The 21897-nt window shown below is 47.8% G+C and overlaps 1 protein-coding gene across 2 annotated transcripts in view; it reads left to right on the top strand.

Moving 5' to 3' along the window:
- LOC142803526 (uncharacterized) overlaps positions 1–21897 on the top strand; it is a 135154-nt gene that overhangs the window by 103409 nt on the left and 9848 nt on the right. The window contains exon 6 of one of the 2 annotated variants that reach the window (XM_075888655.1): positions 1714–2239. The exons of the other annotated variant lie outside the window; for it this stretch is intronic. Within the exon in view, the coding sequence (XP_075744770.1) occupies positions 1714–1716 (3 nt within the window). The 3' untranslated portion in view covers positions 1717–2239. Of the gene's footprint in view, positions 1–1713; positions 2240–21897 lie in introns of those variants that run through there. 2 annotated transcript variants of the gene reach the window in all.

Raw genomic sequence — 21897 nt, forward strand, 5'->3', positions numbered from 1 at the left:
CGAGGCAGACAAAGACCATCGGCCAGCGAGTCGCCCGCCGACGAAGTCGCCTGACCCCCCGGTCACACCAGGCCAATGGCGACGACGTCGTCTCAAAAGACAGCATTTCTTCGTAGCGTAGCATGATTAGAGATTGAAAACACCAGCAAAACGCATTCGTAGAGCAGTCGTCGGTGTGTCTTATTCGCTCCATGTTTTAGCTTCAACCGACCACGAAGGGAGAATCTTGGGGGAGTTAACAATGCCCACTCCGAGGCTTCCGTGGCGTCTGAGTAGGCATTTCGAGCACCCAACGGAAATCTTTTCTTCGCTTCGCTACTGTTTACTATCCCCGTCCCTCACCGCCATCGATTATGGCGGGAACTGCGCCGCGTAGTCGGAAAGGGACAGTAGCAGAGCAAGGGGCATGGTTGAAAGCAAGGGGCAGGTGTGCAAGTTTAGTCGGTGTCGCTGTGTGTACCTTCAATGTGACTATAGAAATGGCCAACGAAAGACTGTGAGCACAACAAGGCGTGGGTGGAGCCTTCGAGAGACCACCAGTGAACTGTTTGTGTCTTTGCAGTGTAAATAGGCAGACGGCAAGGCAAAAGACACTCCCAAAGGCGGCCCGTGGACCAAAATCGGTGTCATGTCTCTCTAGTGTAAACACGCCTTTATAAGACTAACGTACCCACATCAAATAATTGACGATGCCATTAAACGTGCCAGTGCAATACACTGGAGTGAACTCTTTCACTCCAACAAGCCTGCTTCACAGCGACCATCTGCAAACCTAATATTAACACATTCTGTACAAGTACCAAACGTTAACCACATCTTACGACGGCACCACAACAATTTCATGCAGAACGACGATCTCATTATCATATTTTCATATCACAGGTGGTGAATCGTAAGTCAAAAAACTTGCACAATATGCTGAGTTAATCTGCGTTAGCTCCTTTTCTTCGTTAAGGTTGCCACCCTTATTTGTTGCGAACGACGTAGCAATGTGTGCCTGCATACGATCACCTACATTTCAGCGCAGAGTTTGGCATCAATTTTTACCTTTAAGTTATAGGGGATTATGAATGCGATGCAAATAACTGTGTGATCAGCTTTTAAACTCCAGTACAGAGACCAGAGAGCGACACGATTCAAACTGCCGATGAATAATCGGAAGGTGCATGCCGCATTTTTCTCCTAACCTGTCCCTATCTAAGCATCCACCACGACAGGGCACTTACTCAATGACCTAAGAGCAATCATATTAGAACCCTGTTTTAAATCTTCCAATGAACATTAAGCACGCGAATCAGTTTATCTACAAATTTCAGGAATTATCATCCGGCAATAAGGAAAGCGCAAGAAGGCTGACGATCCTGCGCACATAAAAGTAAAGCGACGAGATCACCATGTCACGGACAAGGCAAAATTGCGTATTACATGCTTGCCACTTTTACCAGTTTTTACCATAAAACTGAGTGCCATGAATACACAAGTTTTTATACACAAGTTTCATGAGTGCCATGTATACACAAGTTTTACTTAGTGTTGCTTTTATTCTATGATTCATTATCATCAATGCCAAACCACTCGTTTGTGTTTCATTTCAATTGCTGTTCTTGTTGATTTACACCTGTTTCTAGTTAGTTCTTCGAATTACTTTAGCGCATGGTTGTTTAGTATCATCACTACGCATAATCACCCATGGTGTTACATTTTTTCTTTCAGTGACTGCAAAAACAGTTCGCCAGATCACAAGTACCTTGAGAATCGACGTTATGCGAACCATGTGGAGGGAACGTAACCGTGCTGTATTTTTTTACTTAAACGAAACGTCATGCAATGACACTTATTTTATACATAAATCTTGAACGCACAGGCATATAATGATAAAGTTGCAAATCTTTATATAACCAGCTCTTGGCACTTGGGCGACGATGCCAACATGACCATCAGTATTAGCTTCACCAGAAGAAATAAGGTAACATGAAGCGCTGGGGCTCGCGAAGTTAGTAGCCCTGCAAATTGCTACATAAATAAACTTCAGAGCATGACACCTAACCACAATTTATGCTCATTCGACGAGAAATCTATATCATAGCAGTACGTATGCAATGCTTATAAAATGGATAGCCAACACTGCATCAACAATTGTCGTTTTAAGAACATTACGATCTATTGAAGAAGTAGTTCCGAGACCTGTTGTGGCCTTGTTGTAGAATGCTTGATAAACACGCAGAATGTTTGAATTTGATCCCTGCTTGGATTCTGACATTTACTGCCTGCGTTCATCGGCTCAACGCTGCTGATATCAGGTTTTTCCTAATGCTCACGCGTTAAAACTTCCCCTGTGTGTTCTCGTCGTTCCTGGGTACATACAAGTGTCAGTCACCAATGGCACATACTTGCACATCATTGGTACATACCCAGTCGCGAATAAGTGACACTGTCTGGCGAGAAATGTTTCATGATGTACGCGACAGGACTGTGACAACACTCATGTCACCACGAGCGCGTCAAATTTGTAAAACCATCTTCCTCTCCCATACTAACTTTAATTCACGCCAAGATAATGGGTTGACACGAGAGTCCATGCTAACGGTGGTTGATGCCATATTAAGGGGGACACCACGAGAGCACCAGACGTATGTGACTAGAGAAATTGTTAAAAACGCAGATAGCCACCACAAATGCTTGTAGTAGTCAAAGAAATGCTTTGCATATAGAATTTCCTTCATTTCTACTCATACTTTGCCGTGCATATGCATTTCGTGACATAGTTGTCATTATCAGATCTCGCTGATGCCAGCATTGATTTACGTGCCAAGTTGATATATTTGCAATTTTAGATACTGGATAGAAAGGTGTTTGAGGGCCCCTAACGTTTATAAGCAGTATATTTTACACGAGTATGAAGTTGGGCATGTTGGTAAGATATAGCTTGCTAGGCGCGTAAAATATACGAGACACAGGACAAGGAAAGGGACGGGACAAAGGGGAGCGTGTTCTCCTGTGAGTCCCTTCCCTTCTTCTGTGTCTCACATACATTTTACGCGCTACCCAATAGTGCATTTTTCGTTCACAATGTACTTATCACTGACACCAGCTGAAAAGTACAAATATTGAAAGTTTTCGCAAGTTAGTCTTCTCAAGCCCACTTTTATTTATCACTGCAACCACCAGTGACAATTCCCTAACTATATATATATATATATATATATATATATATATATATATATATATATATATATCCCGATCCTCTGATAAAGAGAGGACCCCTCCCGAAACTGTCGGGAAAGAAATATATTTATCCTTGGTGACAATGCTCCCGTTGTGCCATATCCCATATATATATATATATATATATATATATATATATATATATATATATATATATATATATATATATATATATATATATATATATATATATATATATATATATATATATATATATATATATATATATATATATATATATATATATTGTAGGCATTCATTAAGCACATCTACTATGTTTGCACATATTTATCATCATGAGTGGTCGTCATCTTCATCTGCTGTGGGGATTTGGCTTGCCTCAGTTTGTGCCTTGGGTGTGGTCGCTTCACCGTGTCTTCTGGTCCTAATAAAGGTTGCCTTCACTGTCACATCACAAGTGGTGGAGAGTGCTCTACGATCTTCCGTCCTCTCCCAGCCTGATCTGCCTCCTGCAGCTCTGCTCAGGTCGTCGTTTGAGCCAGGTGTCCGGTAACATGCCTCAGGATGAGCCAACTGGCGCTTCTGCGTCTACCTCCACGGCCCCAGCTACCACGGCCTACCCATCGTGGATTATCACCGCGCACCAGCGTGAGCCGCCCACGTTCGCTGGACTTCGAGGTGAAGATGTGGAGGATTGGTTGGACCAGTTCTATCGAGCGAGGTCCACTAACAACTGGGTTGATCCTACCAAGCTTCGCCGTGTTTCTTTCTATCTGACAGGCGTAGCGAAAACATGGTTTTTAAATCATGAAACGGACATTACGGACTGGACACGTTTCAAGCAACAGCTTCGCCAAAATTTCGGCACCCCGGTGGTTCGTTCAGCTCTCGCGAAGAAGACACTAGATGCTCGCAAGCAACAATGCGGTGAGTCTTACACATCGTACATAGAGGATGTGCTTGCTCTCTGTCACTGTTTCAGCACGTCCATATCTGAATCAGAGAGAGTTCGTCATCTATTGAAAGAGATCGGCGCGGTCGCGTTCAATGCCTGATTGATTGATATGTGGGGTTTAACGTCCCAAAACCACCATTTGATTATGAGAGACGCTGTAGTGGAGGGCTCCGGAAATTTCGACCACCTGGGGTTCTTTAACGTGCACCCAATCTGAGCACACGGGCCTACAACATTTCCGCCTCCATCAGAAATGCAGCCACCGCAGCCGGGATTTGATCGCGTTCAATGCCTTGGTCATAGAAAACCCGACCACAGTCACTGACGTTGTTGCCACGTGCCAACGCCTAGAGGAACTTGAGTCCCAACGGTTACCACCGGACAGCGCTAAAAACACCACCACGACTGATGCCTCATTGCGTGCCATGATCCGGGGGATTATACGAGAAGAGCTGCAATCTTTCGACCTCTCAATGACACCGAGTCCACCTCCCCCCTCCAACACTCTTTTGCGCGACGTTATCAAAGAGGAGTTGGCGTCCATGACCGGGCCGACGTACGCACAAGTCCTCGTTGGCTCACCACCCGTCGTACAACCGATGCCCGCACACTCGACGCCTGTCCCACAGGCTTCGTTAACTCCGAGTGCGCCTAGCCAGCCCTTTCACCCATCATGGCGGCCGCCTCGTCCGATCTGTTATTACTGCGGCTATCGGGGCCACATTGCACGCGTCTGTCGGAAGCGTCAGCAGGACGAGCGTCGTGGATACGACACCTATGGACGGGATGATGGGACAAGCTGGTACGCTTTCCAACGTCGTCCTTATGATCCGCCGCTACGTCACTCATCGTCTCCAACTGCGACATCTGAGCCAACCACTTCTTACCACTCTACTAGACGCCGCTCACCCTCACCTCTCCACCGCTACACGTCTCGATTGCGACCTGTCTCGCAATTCACCAACCAACGCCCGGAAAACTAACCTCTGCAGCTTTTGGAGGAAACGCTGCATCGAACGAAAAGACAGAAATTGCTCCAGTGCGTCCATATTCTACAGTATCTGTTTTAATAGAAAGTGTGTACATGGACGCTTTAACAGACATTGGTGCTTGTTTGTCTGCGATTGATCGTTCCTTCTGCTCACGTCTGCCAAAAGTCACCACCCCTAATGATGAACCTACACTGCTCGCTGCTCAAGGGGACACCATTAGACCTGCCGCTATGTGCACCGCTCGTGTTTTCATAGCTGGTTTTCTTCATTTTGTGCAATTTGCTGTGATAAGTTCGTGTGCCCACCAGCTTATATTAGGCTGGGATTTTCTGTCTACGGCGAACGCTTGCATCTGCTGTCGAGAAAATGTTGTTCATATGATGGAAACTGACTATGCCCTGTATGCGGATGACAAGCCCGTTCGCTTGCTCGCTGCTGAAGATACCGAGCTACCACCTGGTCATCAGCGAATAGTTACCATCACTTCTAATGTGATCGACTCTGGTGACGTGTTTGTCTAACCATCTGCACGCTGTCTCGCAAGAAGTATAGCCCTTGCTTCAGGTTTAGCGTGGTTCCACAATGGCTCCGGACTTCTCTACGCTACAAACCAGACGTCTGAGAAAATTCTACATTCCTAAAGGCACAGGAATGGCTGAATCCCAACCTGTCTATGTTGTCCCGCTTATGCCAGCGTGTTCTGACCTTCCTTCTATTGGACGTTCATCAAGCGTTTCTGTTCTTGCTGTGACTATTAGTTTAGAACTGACCTATTCACAGACAGATGAGTTGCTCGCCTTGCTACAAAAGCATAGGAGATTGTTTAATGCCCATTCCTCATCTCTGGGACAGACGTCCATTATTAGGCATCGTATCCAGACAGATGGCACTTCCATCGTACGCCGTCGACCATATCGCGTCGCTTCGTCCGAGCGTGAGATCATTGAAGAAAATGTAGCCGATATGCTGCAACGGAACATTATACGTCCCTCCGCGAGTCCTTGGTCATCCCGTGTTGTTTTAGTAAGGAAAAAAGATGGCTCTGTGCGATTTTGCGTGGACTAGAGAGCACTTTATAAGATTACCCATAAGGATGTTTACCCCATGCCGCGCATTGACGATGCTTTGGATTCACTGCAAGGTGCCGAGTACTTCTCAAGCCTAGACCTGCGTTAAGGTTACTGACAAATACCCATGCAGGAGGATGACAAAGAAAAGACAGCGTTTTCAACACCAGATGAGCTGTACGAATTTAACGTCATGCCGTTCGGCCTTTGCAATACTCCAGCAACATTCAAGCGGATGATCAGCACAGTTTTACGAGGCTTGAAGTGGAAGATTTTCTTGTGCTAATTAGACGATATCGTTATTTTTTCGTCAACCTTCCCTCAGCACTTGCAATGACTGGACGAAGTTCTTACATGCCTTGCAAACGCAGGCTTTCAGATGAACATTAAGAAGTGCCGTTTTGCGAGCAAGACGATTAAAGTGTAAGGCCACATAGTAAGCAAGGATGGTATTTGTCCTGATCCAGACAAGGTTTTCGCTGTCCAACACTTCCCGCGTCTTCAAAAGCCGAAGATTTGCGCAGTTTTCTCAGCCTCGCTTCTTATTTTTGCCGATTCATTCGAGACTTCGCCTGAATAGCTTCACCATTGCACAAGTTGCTCGGATCAGGCGTCGCCTTTGTGTGGTTGCCTGAATGTGAAGCGGCGCTTGCCCAACTGAAGTGTGCACTCACATGCGAACCAGTCCTCTGCCATTTCGACGAAAGCGCGCCTACGCTGCTGCATACAGACGCTAGTGGTCGAGGCATTGGTGGAATTCTCCTACAGGAAGACAAATCTTCACGTGAGCAAGTCGTCGCATACGCGAGCCGTGCACTGACCCCTGCCAAAAAGAATGATACCATCACCGAACTGGAGTGCTTAGCGGTCGTATGGTCGATACAAAAGTTTCGACCTTATGTCCACGGCCGCCACTTTACTGTGGTTACGGACCATCATGCCTTGTGCTGGCTCTCGACAATCAATAACTTGTCCGGCCGCCTTGGTCACTGGATTCTTCGCTTATTAGAATACGACTTCACGATTACATACAAGTCTGGAAACAAACATCAAGACGCCAACGCACTTTCGCGTTGCCCGCTCTCTTCGGAGCCACTTAACAAACCCGCCACTGGCGCACTCGAGAAGCTTTTGGCCGTCTCTTTCCTACATGTTTCGTCATTAGCTACTGTGGACCCAACTACTTCAAGCGAGTGCGGTTTGTTCTTATCTCACCAACGTGCTGACCCTTACTGTCGCCACATCATGGACCGTCTTGACGGAACTTGCCGACCCCCTAACGCCCGTCTTCGCCGACAGCTAGCGCAATTCAAGCTCAACAACCACGTCCTGTACCGTTATATCTACCACCCTGATGGTCAACGCTGGGTGCCCGTTCTACCTCGCTCTCTTCGGGCTCAAGTCCTCAAGACATATTACGACGACATGTATGCTGGACACATGGGCTCCAGAAAACGTATGACCGCATAAGATGTCACTACTACTGGCCGGGCTTGTCCGCCTGTGTCGCGAAGTACGTTGCCTCATGTGCCCTTTGTCAGCGTCGCAAGCTACCTACATCAACTCGAAGTGGACAATTACAACCGCTTCCGGGTCTCCTGCAACCATTCGAGGTATTTGGCGTTGACCTGTATGGTCCGCTTCCTATACTGTCACGGGCAATCGATGGATAGTTACAGCTGTAGACCACCTGACCCGCTACGCCAAAGCAGCTCCCGTGCCTTCTGCATCAGCTTCGGAAGTGGCTGACTTCATCCTTCGAGCAATAATCTTTCGACACGGAGCTCCTCGTGCAATACTGAGTGACCGTGGACGAGTATTTCTTTCAGAACTTGTCGAAGAAGTGCTCAAGGCATCCGGCACTTCACACAAAACAAGCTCCAGTTACCATCCTCTGACGAACGGCCTGACTGAGCGCTTTCATCGTACACTGTCAGATATGATAGCGATGTATATGGAACCCGACCACAGAAACTGGGACACCATTTTGCCATTTGTCACTTTTGCGTATAATACATCTGTACAGCGCACAACCGGTTAATCGCCGTTCTACCTCGTCCACGGTCGCTTCCTCTCTTCTTTCCTCGATGTTTAGTTCTTCTCTGCGCCTGTCAAACCATGTTCATCTTCAAGTGAAGAATACGTGTCTCGTCTACTTCATTGCCGCCAGCTGGCTCGCGTCAACACTGAAGCCAAGCAACAGGATCGCAAGCTTGAATATGATGCCTCTCATTGTGCCGTATCCTTCAGCCCTGGTGACGAAGTCCTCCTTCTTACATTCATTCGCAATCCCGGCCTGTGCGAGAAGTTTCAATTACGTTTTATTGGCCCCTACACTGTCTTGTAGCAAATGTCTCCTGTGAATTATCGCATGGCGCCCGTTCTTCTTCCGACGGACCACCGCTACAGGGCAGCAAAAATAGTCCACGTATCCCGCATGAAGCCATTCATACGGCGTTCCTCCTCGCTTTAAACTGCGGCCAAGAACTGCGGTGAGGATGACCGCTTTCACGTAGGGGGAAGTTAGTGTAAGCATTCATGAAGCACATCTACTATCTTTACACATATTCATCATCATGAGTGGTCGTCATCTTCTTCTGCTGTGGGGATTTGGCTTGCCTGAGTTTTGTGCCTTGAGTGTGGTCGCTTCACCGTGTCTTCTGGGCCTAATGAAGGTTGCCTTCACCGTCACATCACAATATATATATATATATATATATATATATATATATATATATATATATATATATATATATATATATATATATATATATATATACATATATATATTGTAATGAATGTGAATAACGCATGCTCTGCTCGTAACGAAGAAGACGACGATGATCGGTGGCTGTAGTAGTAGCTCGCGCACGCTGCTCGCCATTAGCCAGACCTGCCTGATAAAGCACATTTTGCCAAGCTGCGTCTTAACCTTTCTCACAACACCTCTATTTTAAGTGGTGGAGGAGCCGGGGTTCCCATCAACCTGGAACTTCGCAATCGGACGCTACCCTCACCGTTCACCATGACTGCTCCTGGCCCTTCTCAAGCTGCCTTACCAACGACAGTCTACTGTACTGGCGTGCCTCGGCAACGCGACCCACCAATTTTTCGCGGCAACGACGAACAAGATGTCGAGGACTGGCTCGTCGAGTACGAAATCGTAAGCGCTTCCAACAAGTGGAACGCCTGCGACCAGGTCACAAACGTGCGCTTTTACCTCGCTGATGTGGCCAGCCTCTGGTTCAAGAACCACGAAGGCGAAATAACCAACTGGGTCCGCCTTCAAGACCACCATCGCCGCGGTCTTCGGTCGTCCCGCCGTGCGCCGGCTTCGCGCGGAACAGCGTCTCCGTAGTCGAGTTGAGTTGAGCGCAGGGACGAGACCTTTACAAGTTACATTGAAGATGTCTTGTCTCTTTGCAAGCGCGTCGATGAATCTCTAACCGAACACGACAAAATACACCACATGATGAAAGGAGTTGACGATGATACTTTCCAGATGCTCGTTGCTAGGAATCCACAGACCGTCACCGATGTTGTCCAGCTCTGTCAGGAGTACGACGAGTTGCGTGAGCAGCGTGTCTCGACGCGCAGCGCCGCTGAAGATACGGCTGAAGTTTCCGCCCTCGTGCACGACGTCGCTGCTGATCACACTGTCTTACTGCCCCACATTAAACAATTCATTCGTGAAGAAGTTGCGCGTCAGCTTTCTCTTGTGTCCGAAGCATCCGTGCCAGTGACCTCGTTAGACCCACGTCTACGCCAGGTCATTGAGACACAGGTCACGCAAGCACTGCCTCCATCGCCATCTGTCCCTACGCCGCTGACTTACGCTGCCGTCGTCGCTGGACCCCCAGCCCCACCTGTCTCTGGCGCATACCGGGGCACCGGGTCCTCCTACCCTACGACGCTGCCTACATACACGGCATGCCATCCCGTTTCGCCCCCTGCACCTTCTGTCGTTAACTCATGAGGCACCTTGGATAATCGACCCATCTGTTTCGCATGCGGTTTCGTGGGACATATAGGACGCTACGGTCGCCGTCACAACTTCCAGCCTCCAGACCATGGGAATTCTGCAAATTACCAGGCTGCCCAGAATCTCCAGCGACCATCTTCTATCACCGACTCATTGTCCCCACGACGCCCTGTCGATTCTCGCCGGTCATTACCATCCTGTCGCCGATCTGTCTCCCCGGTGCTTCGGCGCACGAGCCCCGCTCGAGAGAAAAACTAACAGCCGCAGTTCCGGAGGCAAGAACTGCGTCGTCGTCGAACTTTCTAAGACCTCTACTTTGTCCGACCAACGAAATTGATGTGCTATTAGAAGGTGTTGCTGTACGTGCACTTGTCGACACAGGCACCTTCGTTTCTGTAATTAGTGAAAAACTGTGTCGCGATTTGAGAAAAGTTACAACGCCGCTTACTAATCTTGCTCTCAGTACAGCCACCTCCCATTTCATCGCACCGACAGCTCAACGCACAGCACGCGTTCTCATTCAAGATGTTTGGTACGCTGTCAACTTTGTTGTTCTCCCACGTTCATCTTACGACGTCATACTAGGGTGGGATTTCCTTTCTACCCATTAGGCTCTCGTGGACTGCACTCGTGCTGAACTCACGTTGACGAATCCGTGCTTGATATCGACCACCACAGTCCCTCGAAAGTGTTCACCGCAGCTGACGTCTGCATCGCGCCGTTGTCCGCCATCCTAGTGCCTGTGTTTTCCCTGTTGTCACTAACTCGGCGCTCTTGTTCCAAACAACTATAGCTAGTGTGCAACACCGAACCATCGTCCTCTCGTTTGCCGTCATAAACTTTTCCAATGGTTCGGCGGTACTTTATGCGTGCAACGTTTCTGTAAGTACATCCTGCTACGCGGCGAGTGTCTGGGAAGCCTCGAGACTTTAAATTGTATTTTTGAAGACCCGATATATCCAGACAAGCCATTTTTACCGATTTGTGCCATTACACCGGCAACTGACGCGAATGAACCTATGAATGTATTCCGCAAGTCCATTGATTGCAACCTCACGCCTGGGCAGCAAGAACAGCTGATCAAGCTCCTACAGTGTTTTCGAGCCTCGTTTGACCACAATCAGCCTTCCTTAGGTCGAGCGTCATCTGTTGTTCACCGTATAGGTACCGGTCAAGAGACGCCATTACGGCAGCGTCCATATCGTGTGTCAACTACCGAACTCTGTGCCATCAATGAACAGGTTGACGAAATGTTGACACGATGCATAATCGAACCGTCAAGCATTCCCTGGGCCTCTCCAGTTGTGTTGGTGAAGAAGGACGGATCCATCAGGTTTTGCGTGCACTACCGACGTCTCAACCGAATCCTGCGCAAGGATGTCTATCCACTGCCACGCATTGACGATGCCTTTGACTGCCTACAGGGAGCCGAATTTCCCTCTTCTTTAGATCTGCGCTCTGGATACTGGCAGGTACCCATGGCAGAGGCCGATCGCGAAAAAACTGCTTTCATCACGCCCGATGGGCTTTACGAATTCACAGTCATGCCCTTCGGCCTCTGCAACGCGCCAGCTACTTTCGAGTGGATGATGGACTCTATCCTTCGAGGCCTCAAATGGAACGTTTGCCTTTGTTACTTAGATGACATTGTCGTCTTTTCAACTGATTTCGCAACCCATTTAACCCGCCGTGAGAAAGTCCTCGCGTGTATTTCTACTGCGGGGCTGCAACTGAATCTGAAGAAGTGCCATTTCGCCGCTCGAAAGCTTACGATCCTTGGCCACGTGGTTTCAAAAGACGGCATTATTCCTGATCCTGCCAAACTTACAGCCGTTTCAGCGTTTCCCAAACCGACCACCATGAAAGAGCTCCGAAGCTTCATAGGCCTTTGCTCTTACGTCCAGCGCTTCGTCCGCAATTTCGGGACGATCATCGCTCCTTTGACCAAGCTCCTCGCCGGCTCTAGAGACCTTTCAGCTTGGTCTGCCACCTGTGGCGATTCTTTCAATATACTGTGCCGCCTCCTCACGTCCCCGCCTATTCTGCGACACTATGACCCATCGGCACCCACAGAGATCCACACTGACGCTAGTGGTGTCGGGCTAGGTGCTATTCTTGCACAGAAGAAAGATGGCTTCCAAGAGTACGTGGTTGCCTACGCTAGCCGAACTCTTAGCAAAGCCGAAATCAACTATTCTGTCACTGAAAAGAAATGGCTCATCATTATTTGGACAATAGAGAAATTTTGACCTTACGTGTACGGGCGCCCATTTGACGTCGTGACTGACCATCACGCCCTCTGCTGGTTGTCGTCACTGAAGGATCCAAGCGGTCGCCTCGCCCGATGGGCATTACACCTCCAAGAATATAATATTCGCGTGGTCTATCACTCCGGCCGGAAACATTCGGACGCAAACGCCCTATCCCATTCGCCTCTACCCCCTGACCCGGACTGCTGTGAAAGTCTAACCTGCGATGCCACTGCCATGCAATCGCCGACATGCCATCTGAGCAACGCAAGGACCCTTGGGTTGCTTCGATTCTAGACATCCTGGCTGGGCTGACGGCTTCCCCCCCTCTCGCACGTTGCGTCGGCAAGTAGAGCACTTCGCCACTCGCGACGACGTGCTGCACCGACGCAACTGCGCACCCGGTGGACGTCAGTGGCTACTCGTGATTCCACGTCATCTGCGATCCGAAATTTGTTGCACGTTTCATGACAACCCCCAATGTAGCCACGCAGGTTTTCTGAAGACTTATTCTCGCATACGTCTCCGATATTACTGGCGTGGCATGTACCGTTTTGTACGACAATACTTTCGGGCCTGCTCGGCGTGCCAGAGACGAAAAACTCCCCCTTATCACGCCAGCGGTACCTTGCTACCCTTACCATGCCCATCCTGACCATTCGACCGCGTCGGCATCGATGTCTATGGTCCCCTTCCTAACACTGCTGACGGTAACCGCTGGATCATAGTTGCCGTCGACAATCTCACGCGGTATGCCGAAACTTCATCCCTTCCCTCGTCTACAGCAAAAGACGTTGCGACTTTCGTTCTTCACAACATCGTATTACGTCATAGAGCACCTCGGGAGTTACTGAGCGATCGTGGTCGCGTATTCTTGTCAGACGTCATCACAGCATTGCTGCGCGAGTGCCACATCGTTCACCGCACTACAAGCGCCTATCATCCCCAGACCAATGGAATGACAGAGCGCTTCAACCGCACCCTTGGTGACATGCTGTCTATGTATATCTCATCAGACCACTCCAATTGGGACCGAGTGCTCCCGTTTATCACGTTCGCCTATAATACCGCCATTGAAAGCACTACTGGGTTCTCTCCTTTTTTCCTCCTTTACGGACGCGAACCTTCTTGCACTATGGACACCATTCTTTCGTACAAACCTGACTCCTCAGAGTCCACGACTGTGTCTACATACGCTGAAGAATGCCGCCAACTGGCAAGATCGTTCACAACCCAAGACCAAGGACAGCAAAAGCACCACCATGACGCATCAAATAACACTACTTTCTGCGATCCAGGTTCGCTCGTCTGGCTGCATGTCCCTTCTGCTACACCTGGCCTTTCTACCAAGTTGGTCCCTAAGTATCACGGCCCATATCGTGTGCTACAAAAAACGTCACCAGTGAATTACCTCATTGAGCCACTGGAACCACCTTCTGACCAACGCCGTCGTGGCCAGCAAATGGTCCACGTCTCGAGACTTAAGCCCTGCTACGACCCTCCCGTGTTTACTTGTCCATAGGTCGCCAGGATGGCTCCTTATTTCGCGGGGAGTAATTGTAATGTATCTGAATAACGGATGCTCTGCTGGTAATGAAGAAGACGAGGATGATCGGTGGCTGTAGTAGTAGCTCGCGCACGCCGCTTGCCATCAGCCAGACCTGCCTGATAAAGCACAATTTGCCAAGCTGCGTCTGAACCTTTCTCGACGTACAACACCTGTATTTTAATATATATATATATATATATATATATATATATATATATATATATATATATATATATTAAAACATCTTCTGGGAGAACAGTAACGCTGTACGCGTTTATTTCGACAGTTCCTACCAGAGCCTGGCAGGGGTCGGAAATGAGGCCATTTTTCTTGCCTTCACTCATTTTTGACGAAGAGACCAAGCTCTGTCCAAAGCTGTCGAAGTAAACGTTTTCGTTGTGACTGCAGTTCTCACGGAGGATCTACTTGAATATTTGCAATGCTATGGCTGTTTTTACCACCATGCCTGCCAATTATTTATATCAATGATCTGCCCAAATGTATCTCATCTTCAATACATTTGTTTGCTGACGATTTTGTCATTTTCGGGAAATCATTAAAGATAGTGACATACACGCACCCCTATCTGACATTAATGCGATATCCCATTGGTGCAATACATGGCAGATGGTTCTCAACACTACAAAGTGCAAATCAATGCGAGTTTCTCGCATCACTACTAACGCACACTCGTATTACCTTGATGGTAACATTCTTGAAGCGGTTACTTCTTATAAATACTTGGGCATACATATCACTACTGACCTATATCTTGAAATCTTTACATTGAGAGCATCACCAACAAAGCCAACCGCATGCTTGGCCACATAAGACGAAATTTTCATTTCGCCGCTTCTTCGATAAAACTGCTCCTTTTCAAATCTCTTGTACGTTCACAACTCGACTATGCATCACCGATATGGGATCCATGTACGGAAATTCTTAGTCATCAACTCAAAATGATTCAAAACAACGCCGCACGTTTCATTTTTTCTATCAGCGAGCAGCCAGCATATCCGGAATGAAAAGTAACTTGGGTCTAACATCTCTGACGTCACGTCGTAAAATTGCACGGTTGTGCTTATTCCATAAAGTATTCTCACACAATATGCTTCGCCACGCTAGACTTACTCCACCTTCATACATATCCTCGCGTTGAGATCATGTTCATAAAGTTAGCGTTCCCTCTTACTAACCCCCGAATGAAGAGATGTTACTTGACTCGTACTTGACTCGTTCTTGACTCAAGACAGTCTTGCCGGTCCCCATAAATCGTTCTCGAACTTGCGGATGACTTGAAGGCGACTTGGCTTGGTTGAAATCAGGACAAGTTTCAAGTCAGCTGTGGGGCTAGCTTGAAAGCGACTTCGTGCGTTATTCAAACATGGCCACCTCTCGAATTGACCTCGCGCAGAGGGTGGCCGCTTTTGAGTTTGCTTGCCTCGCCATAAGCGTAGCATTTTCCGAGGCGCACTGCCTGCCGAAGAATCTTGGACCCGCTATACGTGACGGAGAAAATCCGATGGAGTTGTACGACAAGGAACGATTCCACGCTCGACACAGATTCACGAAGAACGCCGTGCGGCAGCTGCTGGGTATGTTGCCGCTCCTTGAAAGTGGGGACAACCGAGGACAGCCTGTGCCCCCAGTGTTACAGCTACTGATGACTCTCGGGTTTTACGGCACTGGCACATTCCAAACAGTCACCGGGAATCTCGTCCGCATTCCGTAGTCGACAGTTTGCCATGCAGTAGGAAAAGTTACGCTACTAATCGCAAAGCACCTGTACGCAATGCTGGTGCGCTTTCCGCAGCCAGCAACATTTTCTATAGTTATGCGGGACTTTTATGAAGTGGCTGAGTTCCCTGGTGTTACAGGCTGTGTCGACTATACACACGTGCATATTAATCGCTTCCGTGGGGACGACGCCGAAGTGTTCCGTAAGCGCAAAAGCCATTTCTGTTTTTCTTAAACATGACGACCATTTCCGCCTCTTTCGGTACAAAATTGACTTGGTGCTGTGTCTGTGTGCCTCGTCTATCCTTTAGTCCTGTCTAGGGCACCGTTTCTCGCTCAGATAGCATCGCTTGTAGCACAACGCTACGTTGAATTCCACACACATAAAAAAGAGGTGCCCCTATCACGGGTTTTTTTTATCCGCTTCACCATCATGCAGCGAGACACTGCTGCACCCCGCGAGACAGAATTCTGCTGAGGGCAATGTCCCGACCCCCGCTTTTTCTCTTGTTTACCAAGCTCAACAAAAAGATACGAATCACATTTGTTCCCAGAACTTGTTTTTTCTTCATATATAACTGCGACCTAGCCCACTACAGGCATGCACACAGGCGAACATAAAGGCAAACACCATGAAAATCGCGTCACCTCGTGAGCCAGGTCAGCACAAATACATGCCGTGGCGTTCGATTGAAAAAAAAACGACGAAAGAACCCAACACGATGCTTGCGTCGCCTCCAAACAAGAAACCGTCGAGAAACACGTCGCATTTGGGCGGCCACTGAAACCAGCGGGCAACGAACGCTTTACAGAAGCAACACTGCGCATCGCTGTGACGACAGGCACCACGTGACGCTCGTTAGCCATAAAATGGCAGGAATATCCTTGTGGCCCTTCGTTTTTATAGTTATTTTAAACGTACGTTTTTTATGTAATGCATGCCTTACGCGAACAACTTCATTATTACCCTCGTTAGCAAGCGAGCAGCGTGTTTCTGCTTTGAAGCTCGTTCTTGACTTGACCAAGCAAGACAGCCTGAGCATCTATGAAATGCGAAGGCTGACTTGGGCGTTTTGAAGTCCGCTGCTTGCTTCACGCCGACTTGCTCAAGTTAAGTTGAAGTCGCGAGCCAAGTAACATCTCTGCATTCGGGGGTTTTAGGTCTTTTTCTATTTCTTCATTCCCCATACCTCTAACAACTGGAACCACCTTCCTTCTAAGAATGCTACAATTTGCAACCCAGATGTGTTTCGTACCGCTGTGCATAATATTAAATTTAAAGCCATTTGATTTTGTACAACGTTGCATTGATATCTGTGAAATTCACTTGTTCAATGTATGTATATTTTTTGAATGCCAAAAAATTGTCACCTATGCTAACCTCAGCCGCATTTTTTTCGTCGCAACAGGAACATTGCGACCTTTCTGAACCGTATAACTTGTTTTGTGGAAGTTATAGCTACTTCTGTACTGCTGTTTGTACCGCAGTTTCCTGACTTGTTGTAATGTATTCACTCACTCCTCTCTTAAATGCAATTGCCTTGATGGTATTCAAAATTATATATATATATATATATAGTGGGAGTAATAATTCAATGGTCCAGTTAGTCTTTGTGAAGGTATGGGATATGGCACAACGGGAGCGTTGTCAACAAGGATAAATATATTTCCCAACAGTTTCGGGAGGGGTCCTCCCTTCATCAGGGGATGAGTTATACTGACATGAATTTCCAAACTTCGTTGCTGCCGCGTCCCTCTCGCCTTAAAACATGTTTGCGAGAGTGAGAGGGAACTGAAAAAAGGGGGGGAGAGAAAAAAAGAAAAAGAAAGAAAGGAAAGAAAGTAAAAAAGAGGAAGAACCACTGTCAACACTGAGAACGAAACCAACTGTCCGTGTACGTCCACATACGTTTCTTATCACGTGCTGTTCAGTTTTCGACGTGTGTCGCGCCACCCAAGATTGTCGCCGCGGTGCCGGGAGGGTCCGTGACGGCGTGCGTAAAGAAGGGGTTTCCCCGTAATGGGTCGGTCGGCATGCGGCGTGCGTAAAGGAAGGGTCTCCCGTTAATGGGTCGGTCGGCTCTTTTTACCTTTAATCTTCGTCCGTTTCCCTTCAATGGTCATCAAGTGGTAGGCGAACGAAAACACTTTGTATGTGCATGTGGAAAAAGGAAGAAAAGAAAAAATCAATGAAGAAAAAACGAAAACATGAATGGACAGTGTACACGTACGAGTCAGTCAGAAAAAAGCATGGTCTCCAGCTATCAATCTTTGTCGCCGATTCCCTCCTGGCTTACTTCTCGGAGGCAGTTGAGTTTACCCGGGTCCTCGTTGATGCCGGCTACTAATGTTCGAAATTTGAAAATAAAATATGCCTCACGCTGTTCGCGCTCGCGTCTGTTTGAGAAACCGGACTGCAAAAGAGTTACGCTGATATTTTCAAAACTGTGGTTTGACAGGCGCAGAGTTCTAGATAAATGTAGCTTCGGCAGTGAAGTGTCGTGGTACCGGTGAATATTGAACCACAGCCGAAATGGCGTGTCTGTTTGGCCGATATATTCTTGTCCGCAGATGTTGCAATATAGCATGTATATTACGTTACTGGAGTCACAATTAAGGCTTTCAGTTATGCAGACTTTGAAATCCGAGAAGTTCGCTTTGGATTCACGTGTTGTGACCATCTGTGGGCTCCGCAGGGATGGCACCCTGATTGAAATTTGGGGGTGGTTGTTTTTGCTCTGACAAGAATGTCCTTCAGAATTTTATCCCGGCGGTACACCACGTGAGGTGGCTTCGCGAAGATAGAAGTTTGTCGTTTGCTTTGCCTGATTATGTTGAAATGGCGGGACAGTATGTTGTTGATTCGGGGCGCTGATGAGGAGTAAGTTAGTACAAGGTTCGTTTGGGAAGTCGTTTTAGATACTCTGTTTGGTCCCTTAATAATATCATTCCTGTTCACGTTGCGAGCACGTAGTATGGCATCGTCAATAATGTCTTCCGGATAATTTTGTTTCAATAAAGAATGCTTTAGGTGTTCCGCGTGTCTGTCCAATTCCCGCATATCGGTGCATATTATTCGGTACCGGTAGGCCTGAGAATATGGAATACCCGTTTTCCAATGCTTTGGGTGGCTGCTGTTTAAATGTAGGTACATTTGATGGTCTGTAGGCTTTTTGTAAAGGTTTGTTGACAAGCGGTCATTTTCGACCGTGACAGTGACGTCCAAAAAGTTAATGCTAGTTTTGGAAATTTTGTGCATGAATTTTATTGACGGGTGGCACTTGTTAAAATCCTCTATGAAGCGGAAAAGACTACCCTCATCATGGTTCCATATCATAAAAATATCGTATAAGTATCTTCTGTAGTAGAAAGGTTTCAAGGTGCGTCCCTCAATGAATGGGATTTCAAGTGAAGCCATAAAGGTGCTCGCGAAGTTTGGGGCCATTTTCGTGCCCATTGCAGTGCTACTGACCTGAAGAAAATGCTTGCCATTGAACTTAAAATGGTTAAAATTTAGTACAAGTTCAAGAAGTGTAAACAGTACCTCGCCACTTACACTAGTTGATGAATCAGATTTTACATATTCAGAAACCATAGCCGCTATTCCGTCATGGTGGGGTATGTTGGTGTACAGTGAGCAGACGTCCATGGTCACCAGAAAACTGCCGCCTGGGATGTCGAGACTTGAAGTTTCGCAGATGAAGTGGTTTGTGTCCTTTAGGTAATAGGAAAAATTTGGGGGGATGTTTTTTATTAAGGAATTGATGAATTCTGATATATTTTCTGTTGATGTGCTGTTACTGGATACTATCGGACGTCCCGGATTACCTGCCTTGTGTATTTTGGGGAGCAAATAGAATCGACCGGAAAGAGATTGGGCCGGTAACATTGCTTTTAACATTTTGCCGGTAATTTTCTCGTCCCGGCGGAGATCGTTTAGGGTTACTTTTATCTCCCTTTCAAATTCGGGAGTCGAGTCAGTTGGAAGTTCTTGGTAGAATTTTGTGTCTGATAGCTGTCGTTCCCCTTCCTTTAAGTAGTCCGACGTGTTTAGAATTACTATGCAGCCCCCTTTATTAGCCGGTTTGATAGTAATTTCAGTGTTTTTTTGTAGTTCATCGAGTGCCCTTCGTTCTGACTTTGATATGTTGTTTCAAAATTGCCGATTTTTTTCATACGCTCTGATGATATCTTTTTGTACTGCTGATATATACATATCGAGGTGTTTGTCCCTCTGCTCACCTGGACACCATGATTTATCACCACCAATCAATCTATTCTCGTCCGTCTGGCTGCATGTCCCTTCTGCTACACCTGGCCTTTCTACCAAGTTGGTCCCTTAGTATCACGGCCCATATCGTGTGCTACAAAAAACGTCACCAGTGAATTACCTCATTGAGCCACTGGAACCATCTTCTGACCAACGTCGTCGTGGGCAGCAAATTGTCCACGTCTCGAGACTTAAGCGGTTTCAGCGTATCGCGTTAAATAATCTACGGCGACGATGGTCAAGCGGTTACCATCCGACGTCAGAGAAAGTGGTCCATACAAATCGATACCTATGCGCCCAAACGGACGGTCAGGGAAAGGTAACGGTTGCAGACTGGCTGGTGACGTGTGAGCTGACGGTTTGCGGCGTTGGCAAGCGAGACAGAAGCGAACGAACTGCTGCACGTATCGGTGCATCCGGTGCCAGAAGTAGAGTTGTTGAATGCGATGGTAGGTTTTAAATACCCCAGAGTGCGCGCATTGCAGATCAGACTGGAAAGATTCACATATCTCCGACTGCAGACAGAGGGGTATCACGAGTAACCACTGCCGGCCATCGGCGTCATAATTACGTCGGTGTAGGAGGCCCTCACGAATGGCGAAACGATGAGCTATGGACACCATTCTTTCGTACAAACCTAACTCCTCAGAGTCCACGACTGTGAGGAGTCGGGTTTCGCCATTCGTCATTCGTGAGGCCGTCACGAGTGGCGAAACGATGAGCTCGATGACGCAAGACACGCGTGGATGGTGTTACGGACGGATCAGAGAGCAAGTCGATAAGCGGGGCGATCCAATTATCCTTTCGCTGTTCGGTAGCGATGATGTCAACATCAATGGTAGAAACAGCAACCGAGGATACTGAGCAGAGCACGTCAGCTTCAGGCAGAGGGGAGTGCGAGAGGGCGTCGGCATCAGCATACTGGCGTCCGTTGCGGTACAGAACGCGGATGTCGTAGTCTTGTAAGCGAAGAGCCCAACGGGCGAGACGGCCTGAGGAATCCTTCAATGATGACAGCCAGCACAGTGCATGATGGTCGGTGACGACCTTGAATGGACCACCATACAAATATGGTCGAAACTTTGTAAGGGCCTAGACGATTGCAAGGCACTCTTTCTCCGTGACGGTGTAGTTTGTCTCGGCTCTCGTGAGCGTACGGCTTGCATATGCCATGATATATTGAGAGAATCCGGATTTGCGCTGCGTCAGGACTGTGCCGAGGCCTACACCACTGGCGGCCGTGTGCACCGCCGTTGGCACCGTAGGGTCGTAATGGCGTAGAATGGGAAGAGACGTCAACAAATGGCGGAGCTTCGCGAAGACGTCGTCGCAATCGGACGACCACGAATTTAGGGGCCCGTTACTTCCAAGGAGCTTCGTCAGTGGTGATATGATCGTGGCGAAGTTTCGTATGAAGCGTCGGAAGTATGAGCACAGGCTCACGAAACAACGCAGTTTTTTGACGGTCGCAGGTTTGGGGAATTCGACCATGGCCCGAAGCTTGGGCGGGTCAGGAAGAATGCCATCCTTCGACACGACGTACCCTAGGTTGGTGAGTTGCTGTGCTGCAAAGCGGCACTTCTTTAGACTTAGTTGCAAGCCGGCATTGCTCACACGTGCGAAAACTTCTTTCAGACGTTGGAGATGCGTGGAGAAATCTGGAGCGAAGACAACAACGTCATCAAGATAACACAAGCACGTGTGCCATTTCAAGTTGCGCAGAACGGTGTTCATCATGCGCTCAAAGGTCACAGGTGCATTACACAGACCAAACGGCATTACGTTGAATTCGTACAACCCGTCGGGTGTGATGAATGCAGTCTTCGGTCGAGCGTCATCAGCTATGGGTACTTGCCAGTACCGCGAGCGCAGATCGAGAGAAGAAAAGAATTCGGCTCCGTGAAGGCTGT

Source organism: Rhipicephalus microplus, chromosome 3 (assembly GCF_043290135.1).
Source record: "Rhipicephalus microplus isolate Deutch F79 chromosome 3, USDA_Rmic, whole genome shotgun sequence".
NCBI lineage: Eukaryota > Metazoa > Arthropoda > Arachnida > Ixodida > Ixodidae > Rhipicephalus > Rhipicephalus microplus.